Source organism: Populus euphratica, unplaced genomic scaffold, assembly GCF_000495115.2.
Source record: "Populus euphratica unplaced genomic scaffold, PopEup_1.0 scaffold413.1, whole genome shotgun sequence".
In the NCBI taxonomy this organism is placed as follows: Eukaryota; Viridiplantae; Streptophyta; class Magnoliopsida; order Malpighiales; family Salicaceae; genus Populus; species Populus euphratica.
The window spans coordinates 69,674-83,539 of NW_011500055.1; the positions used below are offsets into that span (position 1 = coordinate 69,674).

Genomic DNA, 13,866 nt, shown 5'->3' on the forward strand with positions numbered 1-13,866 from the left:
AAGAAATTTTTTTTTACTCATACATGTGTTTGCTTTCGCTGTGCCAATCTTTCAGAAGAGACATGGATGGCTCACCTCTTTCTTTCCTTTTTGTTTATTATTTCAATTTCGGGCTGGTTAAAGACCAGTCGTTTTTTACCCATTGACTTGCTTTCTTGTAAATGCCCTCCACACTGTGTTAGTCTTCTTGCATTATTTTTTTTCTTTACAAGGGACATGAATTGCTCAACTTTTGCTTTCTGTTTCATTATTTTTTCAATTTTTGGTCCCCAAGGCCAGCCTTTTTTGACTTCGAAGGGCTCGTAAAATTTCCCATGGTTACGTGTTCTTTCTGAGCTCTTTCCTTCTGTATTATTATTATTTTTTAATTTTTGGGTGGTAAAAGTTAAGCCTTCATAATAAACTGGATCGGCATTACTCTTAAGATTCCTAAAGTTTGGGTTGCTAAGGGAAGAGAAAAGGAGACATGGGGGAGACAAGAAGCAACATGCCTTTCGAGAACGATGCATCTGGTTCTTTCCTTTCCATTTCAAAAAAGATTCAGTTTCTTCAGATTCTCAAATAAAGAAAAATATGTATCCATTTATTGTTGATTTCTGATGATGCAGAAACTGGAGACAGTACTTTAATCGTCAATGGTACACGCAGCTCCCAAGAAAAAACAGAAATTAGCGGTAAATTCTTCGTTTATGTATTTTACTTTTAAGAAAGTCAGCTACAAGCACATTTGCCAAATAATTGTTATTAGCGGTAAATTCAATTGTCTAACAAAAAGCATAACGGGCATTACTACTCTCTAAAACAGCGACTAACCCTGAAAGAGATCACGCCGTCGCAACTATTCAAAAATACTATAAAGGTTTTCGGGCCAGACGAATCCTATCAGTCATGAGTAAAGCTGCCGCAATTAGGATTCAAAAACACTACAGAGGTTTTCGGACCAGACGAAACCTAGCAGACAGTATAATTGCGGCTGAGTTACTATGGTTTGTGTCTTGTATATATGATCCATGTTTTCATTTGATTGTTCTGTGAGATGCGAGTTCTTTTATTCACTTTAAGTGTGAACTGTTTGTAGGCAAACGACCCTGTCTCATATCCAAAAAATGGGTCCAGTTCCATCTGTAAACATCGAGAGTGAAAAACATATCGGGTCACTCTTGAAATGGGCAGAAACAAGAGTTGAGAAGGTACTTCATTTGCTCTCCACTGTTTAAAAATGGAGTTTGGTCTGTAAAACAAGTACTTACAAAATACTTTTCTTGAGCTCCCAGTATGGTAATCTATCCAGCGATCAACTGGCCCTACTGCATTGTTTGGAAACTGTAAGCCAACATGCAAACTTCTGTGTTTCAATATATATATATTCAGACTGTACGTGTTATTCTCAATTCGTCAATTTAATCCTTGTGTTAATTAAACCTCGTATTAAATTATTGGATCAAATAAGATTACTGGATCCACTACTTTACAGAGTAACTCTATTTTATTTTTTTTTACAGATGGATCCACTACTTCGTTATTCTCAGAATTCACTTTTTTTTTATCTGCTCTGGGGCGATCAATTTTTCTCGGGGAGGTAACATGCATCATAAAAACCAGAAATATATTTATGCATTAAAATTAAGTGATATAAATAAATTAATTAACCTTCCTTCAATACTAAATAATCTCAAGCTTGAATTTTTATCTGGAAGTTCCATTCATTTTAGATTTTGGCTCTTGTAGTTGGAAGTTTGACTCATATAAAATTGGTGATCTAAAGAGAGGAGAATCATTATTCACCACTGGAAAGCCAACATCTGTTGAACTAAGAATGGATACGACATCATCAACTCAGGTTTTTTTTCCTTCTCTTTTTGGACAAGTTATGTATATTTAAAAAATGTAGGAGAAGACTCGTTATCGAGCCCATGATTGTTATAAATAGGTAATAAAAAATGAGGGTAAAATTTCAAAGATTAAAAGGTTATAGTAAAATATTTGTAATTTAATATATTATTTATAAATTAAAAAAATCATAAAAGGTAAAATTAAAAAAAATTCTTACTTGGCACACTTAAAATATAAGAAAAAAAACAAAAAAACGATAAAAATTAAGATAACATAAGCTCAAAAAATAAATAAATAAAGCAAACCTCCTAAATCTGATTTGATTTTTAAGACTAGCCACTTATAAAATCTTGAATTTGGGTTCAATTAAGAAACTTAACTTTCAACAAATTTAATTTTAAATGATGAAATAAAATAAAATATTAATAAAAAATAATAACTAAAAAATAAGAATAAAACTTGACATGAAAAAACCTAGAGGATAAAAATTGAAAAAAAAACATTAAAAATGATCTCAAACAAAATAAATTACAATAAAAATAATTAGGACCAAACTTGAAAGATTAACAAATTACAGGGATGAAATTGAAATTTTTTTGTATTATAATATATTATTTATAGATTAAAAATTGGTAAGGGGTGAAATTAAAAAAAAATAAATATAGAGGGTTAATCCAATACAATCAAATTAAAAAAATAATAAATAATTTAAAAAAAAAAGATAAAAAAATAAGAAAACATTAATTTATAAAAAGGAAAAAAAACAAGTAAATCCAATAAACCTTTTAAATTTAGTTTAATTTTTAAAGTTATGTTTAAGAAATCTTTGGCTTAGATTTAATAAAAAAAACTAATTAATATAAAAAATTAATTCAAAATAAAAAATTATTTTTTTAAAATATTTTTAAAATATAAAAATAAAAATCAACCATGATGTTAAAAATAAATCATGAAAAGCGACGATAGTGTGGTCACGTCGGCTTGCACCGGAGATGAGGATGACGAGGCTAGGAAATTTGGCTGGATGGCAGCCCAACCGAGGCTGCACTTGAAAGCCTCTGCTGCGCGCTACGCTCTCTAGCATTGTATAAAGGTGCTTTTGCTAGGAGATTTTTTATTATCTTTCGTTTATTGTTCTTGTGTTGGCTATGCAGCATGGGATATCTGACCTTACGAGGGCTTGGAAGACCTGGAAAGGTGCCTTGCAACATTGGCTGGAAGTTGTGAGTTCATACATTTTTGTGGAAAACCTTTCTTATTCTACCAAAAGTCAACTGTTTAAAATGACATTTACCCTTTCTTTCCTTGTGTTTTCACGAGTAAATTAAGTTGATCTGTCTAAATCAACTTATAGGAAGCACAAAAAGCTTCTTCTTTCAACCTCATGAAATTTAGATTTATAAGTAAAATGATGGGGTTTTTGGTTAAGACCATTTATCAAACAATGTTATTTTACAGATTGATCCACGCCATCGGGTTGGACACCATTTAAACTTTTACTTTCAGATCTGGATGACTGTCGGGAGTGGCCAACCTTTCTTCTACTGGTAACTAATGAATTCTAGAATCCTTGTTTATTAAACCTGTGCATAAATGCCTTCGTTTCTCGTTCTTCTTCTACACTTCAAATTTCCCTCTGGAATTGGAGGTTGGACGCTGGCAATGGAAAAACAGTAGACCATCTGGCATGCTCAAGGGAAAAGTTGCGTCAGGAACGCAATACATATCTTGAACCAGTATGTCTTATATTTACCCTCTCCTGAAGAATTATACTTGCTTCATCCCCTTGCCTGCAAAAACCCTGTTCTTATGCCGATCCAATTCATATTGATATGCTTGTTAGGCCTATATAGTTGTTATTTTCAGCATGTAGCGTTTCTAGATGCTTGCATGAAAAGAGCATACTGGGATGAAATGGCCAAGGGCACATCAGATCTTAGGTTTGGTTTGTTGTTTTCCTTACAACTAGGAGGTGCCAGTGGGAGCCTCTCAAATCTCGAAATGATCCCTAAAGTTTAGTAATTTTTCATATAAGTCTTAATATTCTATATATAACGTCCATTTTGAATAGAAACAAAGGCTATATTGGAGTCCATACTCTAGAGTGAAAGCAATTGGGTAATATTATATATATATATATATATATATATATATATATATTACCCAATTATATTGAGTCCCAATGGATAAACATTTCGCAATTGCGTCTCTCTGAAGGCGACTCAATTTTTGTACCATAGAATATGCACATCAAAAGGAAAATATTAAAAAAATTATTGATAGAAAATGTGTGAGGCATTATGGATCCAATTGATAAAGTATTTTGTTCTGGTAATCAATTGATAGAAAAGGCGACTCAACTTGATTTTTTTTTTAATAATAAAAACAGCTTTCATTAATAAACTATTTCCACATAGCACTCAAAATAAAAACAATATAGAATATTGACTAGTGTTCTGTATAAACAGGCTAGGCTAGATGCTGCTAGCTAGATTGCTACTCCCAATAATTTGGACTTTCAATAAATCTTTTTGAAACTTCTTCGATTATCCCTCATCTAGATAATGAAACTTCTTCGATTATCCCTGATCTAGATAATCCAAACCTAAAACTAGGTTTCTCAAAGATGTCAAGTGCACATGAATTTGTGATTTAGTTTCGAGATTTAGCAGACCTTGATAGTGATTCCATTTGTGCTGGATCTCTGTACCGTTGTTGGGGGCTTTTCTTTTAACATTAACGTTAACATGCCCAATCAATGTGTTGGTGCATTCACCAGGCAAGCAATTTGGAGGCAGTTGAATCCCTTATGTCCTTGGTTCCCAGGAGTCACAATCAACGAGAACATGACCAGGCAAGCAACTCGGAGGCAGTTGAATCTCCTGCGTCCTTGGTGCCCAGGAGACAGGGATCCAGCACAATAATAGGAGTTGTAGACGATATAAATAACAATCAACGAACACAAAACGGGCCGGCAGATGGATTCAATCGAAAGGTCAAAATCTACCATCTCAGTATTGTTTCATATGTTACAATTAAATTATTGCAAAATACAAATCTTGATTTGTAGTAATCAAATAATCCCCTCCCGGAGCAGGATCTATTGAGAAGAATCTTCTATACTATGAACCTTCTGTTAGAGATTGCAACTGCGGTTCTTGATTACTTGTCTTCTCAGCAGCGTCAACCCCGGTATGCGCTAAGTAGTATGATACTGTCAATCAGTGTCATGGCCATCTCCTTGATTCAGCTTGCTTACACCGGTGGAAAGGAAGGGGTTAGTTGGCAGTGGAAGGGCTGGATACCTTGGTTTTATCATCAAGCTCCATCTAACAAGCCTTTTGGAAATCTTGTCCACGTTGTGGAATTGCTTCTCTCCGTCTGTCAATGTGCTTTTGCAATAATTGCCTACCATTATTTGTCTCGACACCAAAACATTCCCACCCAGTTTTCTGTTTACCCTATAATCTTCGCTTTTTGTTTGTTGTGTCTCAGTTTTGGACGACGATAGCCATGAGTTTCATCCTAGTTTAAGGTTTCGGAGAAAAGCTAATAATATGGACATTTGTATGCGCTGTGATTTTTCTTTCTTTTGTTTTCTATTTCGTTCTAAGGTTTTGCTTGGTGGTCGGTCCTTGAGTGTAATAGAGAAGTTTATGTAAAATGACACTTTCGGCTCCCCCTTCATGACCTGGAGGGAGAAGAAGGCCCGTGTAATGTGCATTCCTTATTTACGTGATGTCTTTCATCTCTGTATTCCATTTTGCAATGTCAAATCTTGACTCCCAACACCAATTTTTAGCATAGATTGATGAAAGTACAATCGAGGGTGGCAATCAGGTAACATACCTTTATCTCCACCAGCTGCTTCTTGATTCATATGTTCAAAAACACCTTCAAAATGGGAAACCAAAACATTAGGCAGAAAATACATTAAAATCATGCTAAGCAAAAACTAAACTATAGCATTTTAAAAAGATACGCTGAAAATACATAAAAAAAATCATGCAAAACATTTGGCAGAAAATACATAAAAAAATATATTATTTTAATTTTTTTTAATTAAAATACATTTTAAAAAAATATGTTAAAACTAAAGTCTTGTTTATTTTATGAAAAGTAGATTTTTAAAAATTATTTTTCAAACTTTTATGTGTTTGTTGGTTTTTATAAAAATATTTTCTTTTTATTTTAAGTAGAAAACACATTTCAAAAATGTAAAAAATTTAGAAATGTCATATATATTATGTGTTGATTATATCAAATTTGGTTTTTAAATTTTTAAATAATATATATTTTGTTTTGAATCTTTTTTTTTTAATTTCATCACTTAGAATTTAATTTAATTTAATTTTTATTTGTTTCTTATTTTTATGTTTGTTATTTATTTTATTTGAAATATTTTATGAAATTATAATTATAATTATTTTAATTTTATCATCTTTCAATTTTTTTATCAGTTAGATTTGATTTTGTTTAGAGAATCTCTTTTAAATAAAAAATATATTTTTTTAGTTATACATTTAAATTTTGATTTTTTTAATTTATCTATAATTTATTTTATTTTTTGTATAGAATTTTTAAAAATATAAAAATTTTCTTTTCAACTAATATTTCTTTCTAATATGTGCAGCATTGAATAATAATTTTCTCATTTTTTTCAATCAATTTAATTTGTGTCACTATTTATATTATTGTTGAAATAAATAAAAAAATTATCTTAATAAAAAATTTAGCAAACACAACCGGATAAATGTCTTGCACGACGAGATTAAATATTTTTTAAGTTATTTTTTTAAAGTTAATGCTTTTCTTATTTTTTTTTATTTATATGTAGATTAATACTCTTTTTCTCTTTCATTTTATTTAGAGATCATAATTTAAATGACATGTATTTTTTTGTCATGCATTTAAATTCTAAAGAGTATTTTTTATTTATCTATAATTATTTTTTTCTTTTGTATAGATAAATTTTATTTTTAAAAATAATATTTTTCCTTTTTAGATAATATTTATAACATATGCATTGTGCAATCTTGAATAGTATTTTTTTATTTTTATTTAATTCAATTAATTTAATTTGTGTCTCTATTTCTATTATAATTTGATTGAATAAAAAAATTATTTTAATAAATAAACTTAGCAAACATAACCATATAAATATCTCGTCTTATGAGATTAAATATTTTGATATATGCTTGTTTTTTTTAATTATATTTTTAGTTATTATTTATGATTTATTTATTTATTAATATAAATTGTTGTTAATTTATTTGATTATATATATATATATATATTTATTTTTACTGAAACTTTTTTAATTTTAAAAATACATTGAGAAAACTGGTGGATATATATATATTTTTTATATATATAAATCTTATCCGCAGCAAAACAGTCAAATATTCCGCTTGTATGTCTTGCGTGACAAAGCAGCAATCATAAACACCACGCATTATTTGTGTAGTGGCCACATGGCCAAAAGTTCTCTGAACAACAGGCGGGCGTCCCCATCGTCGTCTTGTTATTCTTCTTTCAATTTTCAATTGGTAAAAGGCACTCTTTTTTTACACGTGTTTGCTTTTAGTCGGCAGTCTTCTTTTACACGTGTTTGCTTTTACTCGTCCTTCACTGTGTCCGTCTTCTTGCATTCTTCTTTCTTTTTATTATTTTTTTAATTGTAAATATCAACGTAATTTATGTGTCTGGATTAACTTTTTAAAGTATCAAAATTAATAATTATATAAATTTTTAATTATTATAAAATTTATAAAACTCAAATTAATAATTTTTATAAAATAAATCCAAACCTAACTAATTAAACTATATCCCACAATCAACTCTTTCTTTCCGTTTTGTTTATTATTTCAATTTCGGGCCGGTTAAAGTCCAGTCTTTTTTTATTCATTGACTTCCTCTCTTGTAATTGTCCTCCACTGTGTTAGTCTTCTTTCATTATTTTTTTTCTTCATAAGGGACATGAATTGCTAGATTCTTTCTTTTTGTTTTGATTATTTTTTCACTATTTGGTCCGTGAAAGGCCAGTCCTTTTTTGACTTTGAAGGTCTCGTAAAATTTTCTATGGTCACGCGTCTTTCTCAGCTCTTTCCTTCTGCATTATTTATTTCTGGGTGGTAAAAGTTGAGCCTCCATAATAAATTGGGTCGGCATTACTCCTAACTTTCCAGAAGTTTTGGTTGCCAAGGGAAGAGAAAAGAAGACATGGATAGCGTTGCATCTGGTTCTTTCCTTTCCATTTCAAATAAGATTCAGATTCTCAAATAAAGAAAACTATGATGATGTCTTGGCTGTTTTCTGCTTTCCTGGAGGCGATGGATCTAGCCACCTCAATCCGTTTTTGGCAACGACGGGCTATATATTATCCAAATAACCCACACACACAGAGTTTTGACAATTTTTGTCATATCTAGCTTATAGCCATTTATTGTTGATTTCTGATGATGCAGAAACTGTAGACAGTACTTCAATCGTCAATGATACAAGCAGCTCCCAAAAAGAAGCAGAAATTAACGGTAAATTCTTCGTTTATGTATTTTACTCTCAAGAAAATCAGCAACACACACGCTTGCCAAATAATTTTTATTAGCGGTAAATTCAGTTGTCTAACAAAAAGCATAACGGGCATTACTACTCTCTAAAACAGCGACTTATTCCTGGAGCCACAGCCCTGAAAGAGATCACGCCGCCCCAACTATTCAAGAATCCTATAAAGGTTTTCGGGCCAGACGAATCCTAGCAGTCAGTAAAGCTGCCGCAATTAGGATTCAAAAACACTACAGAGGTTTTCGGACCAGACGAATCCTAGCAGACAGTATAATTGCGGCTGAGTTACTATGGTTTGTGTCTTGTAGATATGATCCATGTTTTCATGTGATTGTTCTGTGAGATGCGAGCTCTTTTATTCACTTGAAGTGTGAACGTTTTGCAGGCAAACGACCCAGTCTGATATCCAAAAAATGGGTCCAGTTCCATCCGTAAACATCGAGAGTGGAAAACATATCGTGTCACTCTTGAAATGGGCAGACACAAGACTTGAGAAGGTACTTGATTTGCTCTCCACTGTTTAAAAATGGAGTTTGTTTGTACTTACAAAATACTTTTCTTGAGCTTCCAGTATGGTAATCTATCCAGCGATCAACTGGCCCTACTACATTGTTTGGAAACTGTACGCCAACATGCGAACTTCTGTGTTTCAATATATATATATATATATATACAGCGCTGTACGTGTTATTCTCAATTCGTCAATTTAATCCTTGTGTTAATTAAACCTCGTATTAAATTCTTGGATCAAATAAGATTACTTGATCCACTACTTTACTGAGTAACTCTATTTTTTTAATTTTTTTTTACAGATGGATCCACTACTTCGTTATTCTCAGAATTCACTTTTTTTTTATCTCCTCTGGGGCGATCAATTTTTCTCGGGGAGGTAACATGCATCATAAAAACCAGAAATATATTTGTGCATTAAAATTAAGTGATATAAATAAATTAATTAACCTTCTTTCAATACTAAATAATCTCAAGCTTGAATTTTTATCTGGAAGTTCCATTCATTTTAGATTTTGGTTCCTGTAGTTGGAAGTTTGACTCACATAAAATTAATGATCTAAAGAGAGGAGAATCATTATTCACCGCTGGAAAGCCAACATCTGTTGAACTAAGAATGGATACGACATAACTATCTAGATGGTGGCCAAGTGGTAAAAACTTGGGATCAAGGGGTTTGCTCCTTCTGTGGTCTCAGGTTCGAATCCTTGGTTGCTCATATGATGGCCACTGAAAGCTTACATGGTCGTTAATTTCAGGGCCCGTGGGATTAGTCGTGATGCGCGCAAGCTGACCAGGACACTCACGTTAATCTAAAAAAAAAAAAATGGATACGACATCATCAACTCAGGTGCTTTTTTCCTTCTCTTTTTGGATAAGTTATGTACATTTAAAAAATGTAGGAGAAGACTCGTTATCGAGCCTATAATTGTATTAAATAAGTACTAAAAAATGAGGGCAAAATTTCAAAGATTAAAAAATTATAGTAAAATATTTGTAAGTTATTATATTATTTATAGATTAAAAAAATCATAAAAGGCAAAATAAAAAAAAAATTCTTATGGGGCACACTTAAAATATAAGAAAACAAAACCTAAAAAACAAAAAAAGATAAAAAATAAGCTTCTCGATTTCAACAAAAAAAAAAGATAAAAAATAAGCTAAAAAAAAAACCAAGTAAACTTATACAAATTTCCTAAATTTGATTTGATTTTTAAGACTAGCCGGTTATGAAATCTTGAACCTGGGTTTAATTAAGAAAATTAATACTCAACAAATTTAATTTTAAATAATGAAATAAAATAAAATATTAATAAAAAATAGCAACTAAAAAATGAGAATAAAACTTGACATGAAAAAACCTAGAGGGTAAAACTTGAAAAAAACATTAAAAATGATCTCAAACAAAATAACTTACAATAAAAATAATTAGGACCAAAATTGAAAGATTAAGAAATTATAGGGGTGAAATTAAATTTTTTTTGTATTATAATATATTATTTATAGATTAAAATATGGTATGGGGTGAAATAAAAAAATAAATATAGATGGCTAATCCAATAGAATCAAACTGAAAAAAAAAATAAACAACATTTAAAAAAAAAGGATAACAAATAAGAAAAAAATAATTTATAAAAAGAAAAAAAACAAGCAAACCAAACAAATCTCTTAAACATGGTCTAATCTTTAAAAGTGATTATCCAAGAAATCTTTGACTCAGATTTAAGCAAAAAAACTAATTCTCAACCATTTTAATTTTGAAGGATGAGATCAATAAAAAATACAGATAATAAAAAACTAAAAAAGCAACAAAAAAAATGAAGATAAAATTTAATAGAAAAAGACTTAAGAAGAATACAATTTAATGAAAAAAGTACAAAAAATATCCTAAATAAAATAAATATCAATTAAAGTAATAAGAAACAAACTTTTAAGATTAAAAAAAGCATAGGAGGTGAAATTGAAAAAAACATATGTAAAAACCAAGTGAACTTAATCAAATATTCTAAGCCTAATAAAATCTTAAAAACTCGCAACCTGTAAAATCTTAAGTTTGGCCCAATTAAAAAGTTTATTATGAGTCAATTTAAAAATAAAAATTTTAAAAATTTATCAAAGAAAAAAATCAATAATTTAACGAACATGGATTAAATTTAATGAAAAAAAAACAAAGTACGGTGAAATCATAAAACAAAACCAATTTAAAAAAAGATCCCAAATAAAAACATTTAAAAGCAAAAAAATTAGCAATAAAAAAATTATGGATTAAATTTTATAGTAGAAAAAAACAAAGGAGAGTGAAATTCCAAAACAAATTCAATTTCAAAAATGACTTGAAACAAAAAGGTAGCAATAAAAAAAAAGAAAGAGAATCAAATTTGAAAAATAAAAAAAATTAAGTGGTGAAATTGAAGAAGTTTGCCAATTTTATAAACAATTCAAGATTAAAAAATCTTAATAAAAAAAAAGATCAAATATGAAGAACTAACAAATTAAAAGGCTATTCGTGAATTTTTAAGGGGTCGATATGAAAATCTAGATGGGGAAAGAAAAGTAAGGAAAAAAGAAAATGAATGTGAATGCTAAACCATCGTGAATAATGTGACGTGCATCACCTCACTAGGTTTGGGACATTGAGACCTTTCAAACGTTGCCCCAAAATATGATGTTTGATTGCAATATAGCCCTTATAGGCTACCAAAGTTGTATGACACTATCTAGTTTTGTTTAAAAAATTATATTTAATAAATATAATTTATAATAGTACCTTTTAGTATCTTTGAAATTTATAATAAAATCAAAGCAAGAAAAAAAAGTGAGTTTAAGTGGTGTTGTCTAAGGATATTACAGTAATTATGTTTATTTTTATAAAAAATAAAAATAAAAAATGTTTTTGAGTACGAGGCATTTAATTATTTTATTTAAGGATTAAATAAATATTTTTATCGTATTAAAAAATATAATTATCAATTTCAAAAGAGGCTATTTTCAATAATTATTTTTTAAAATATTTTTTGTGTAAAAATATATTAAAATAATTTTTTAAATTTGTTTTTTATATTAATATATAAAAATATACAAATTAATTCAAAATAAAAAAAAATATTTTTTAAAAAAATATTTTTAAAACATAAAAATAAAAATACAACCGGGATGTTAGAAATAAGTGATGACAAACGACGATTTAGTGGTCACGGCGGCTTGCACCGGAAATGAGGATGATGAGGCTAGGAAATTTGGCTGGATGGCAGCCCAACCGAGGGTGCACATGACAGGCGCCATCGGGTTGGACACCATTTAAACTTGTACTTTCAGATCTGGATGACTGTCAGGAGTGGCCAACCTTTCTTCTACTGGTAACAAGTGCCAATGAATTCTATAATCCTTGTTTATTACACCTGTGCATAAATGCCTTCGTTTCTCGTTCTTCTTCTACACTTCAAATTTCCCTTTGGAATTGGAGGTTGGACGCTGGCGATGGAAAAACAGTAGACCATCTGGCATGCTCAAGGGAAAAGTTGCGTCAGGAACGCAATACATGTCTTGAACCAGTATGTCTTATTTACCCTCTCCTGAAGAATTATTTATGCTTCATCCCATTGCCTGCAAAAACCCTGTTCTCATGCCGATACAATTCATATTGATATGTTTGTTAGGCCTATATAGTTGTTATTTGCAGCATGTAGCGTTTCTAGCTAGATGCTTGCATGAAAAGAGCGTCATGGGATGAAATGGACAATGGCACATCAGATCCTAGGTTTGGTTTGTTGTTTTCCTTACAACTAGGAGGTGCCAGTGGGAGCCTGTCAAATCTCGAAATGATCCCTAAAGTTCAGTAATTTTTCCATATAAGTCTTAATATTCTATATATAGCGTCCATTTTGAATAGAGACAAAGGCTATATTGGAGTCCATATTCTATAGTGAAAGCAATTGGTGAGTGTGTGTGTGTTACCCAATTATATTGAGTTCCAATGGATAAACATTTCGCAATTGCGTCTCTCTGTCCAGCTTGATTAATTTTTCCATGAAATTTTCTTGAAGGCGACTCAATTTTGTACCATAGAATATGCACATCAAAAGGAAAATATTAAAAAAATTATTGATAGAAAATGTGTAAGACATTATGGATCCAATAGATATAGTATTTTGTTTTGGTAATCAATTGATAGAAAAGGCTACTCAACTTGACTATTGAATAAAAACAATATAGAATATTGACTATTGTTGTGTACAAGCAGGCTAGGCTAGATGCTGCTAGCTAGATTGCTACTCCCAATAATTTGGACTTTCAATAAATCTTTTCGAAACTTCTTCGATTATCCCTGATCTAGATAATCCAAACCTAAAACTAGATTTCTCAAAGATGTCAAGTACGCATGAATTTGTGATTTAGTTTCGAGATTTAGCAGACCTTGATAATTATTCCATTTGTGCTGGATCTCTGTACTGTTGTCGGGGGCTTTTTTTTTTTTTAACGTTAACGTTAACGTTAACATGCCCAATCAATGTGTCGGTGCATTCAACAGGCAAGCAATTTGGAGGCAGTCGTCGAATCCCTTAAGTCCTTGGTTCCCAGGAGTAACAATCAACGAGAACACGATCAGGCAAGCAACTCGGAGGCAGTTGAATCTCCTGCGTCCTTTGTGCCCATGAGTCAGGGATCCAGCACCATAACAGGAGGTGGAAAGGATATAAATAACAATCAAGGAACACACGACGGGCCGGCAGATGGATTCAATCAAAAGGTCAAAATCTACCATCTCAGTATTGTTTCATATGTTACAATTAAATTATTGCAAAATACAAATCTTGATTTTTAGTTATCAAATAATACCCTCCCGGAGCAGGATCTATGGAGAATAATCTTCTATGCTATGAACCTTCTGTTAGAGATTGCAACTGCGGTTCTTGATTACTTGTCTTCTCAGCAGCGTCAACCCCGGTATGCGCTAAGGGG

The 13,866-nt window shown here is 30.8% G+C and overlaps 2 protein-coding genes across 10 annotated transcripts in view; both read left to right on the forward strand.

The window, feature by feature from the left end:
- Window positions 1-809: 809 nt before the first annotated feature.
- Window positions 810-13,866, forward strand: part of LOC105107809 (uncharacterized) — a 23,288-nt gene continuing 10,231 nt past the window's right edge. For 2 of the 9 annotated variants that reach the window (XM_011001860.1, XM_011001858.1), the window contains exons 1-10: window positions 810-986; window positions 1,079-1,190; window positions 1,275-1,325; window positions 1,503-1,579; window positions 1,729-1,840; window positions 2,988-3,056; window positions 3,292-3,380; window positions 3,482-3,569; window positions 4,613-4,828; window positions 4,931-5,150. In XM_011001860.1, the coding sequence (XP_011000162.1) occupies window positions 889-986; window positions 1,079-1,190; window positions 1,275-1,325; window positions 1,503-1,579; window positions 1,729-1,840; window positions 2,988-3,056; window positions 3,292-3,380; window positions 3,482-3,569; window positions 4,613-4,828; window positions 4,931-5,150 (1,132 nt within the window). In that variant the 5' untranslated portion in view covers window positions 810-888. Of the gene's footprint in view, window positions 987-1,078; window positions 1,191-1,274; window positions 1,375-1,502; window positions 1,580-1,728; window positions 1,841-2,987; window positions 3,057-3,291; window positions 3,381-3,481; window positions 3,570-4,612; window positions 4,829-4,930; window positions 5,448-5,534; window positions 5,595-13,866 lie in introns of those variants that run through there. The other 7 variants (XM_011001859.1, XM_011001857.1, XR_838944.1 and 4 more) reach the window with 6 other exon arrangements.
- Window positions 7,687-13,866, forward strand: part of LOC105107808 (uncharacterized) — a 14,409-nt gene continuing 8,229 nt past the window's right edge. Inside the window, exon 1 of the mRNA XM_011001854.1 lies at window positions 7,687-7,897. The gene's annotated coding sequence lies outside the window, so the exon portion shown is untranslated. The remainder of the gene's footprint in view (window positions 7,898-13,866) is intronic.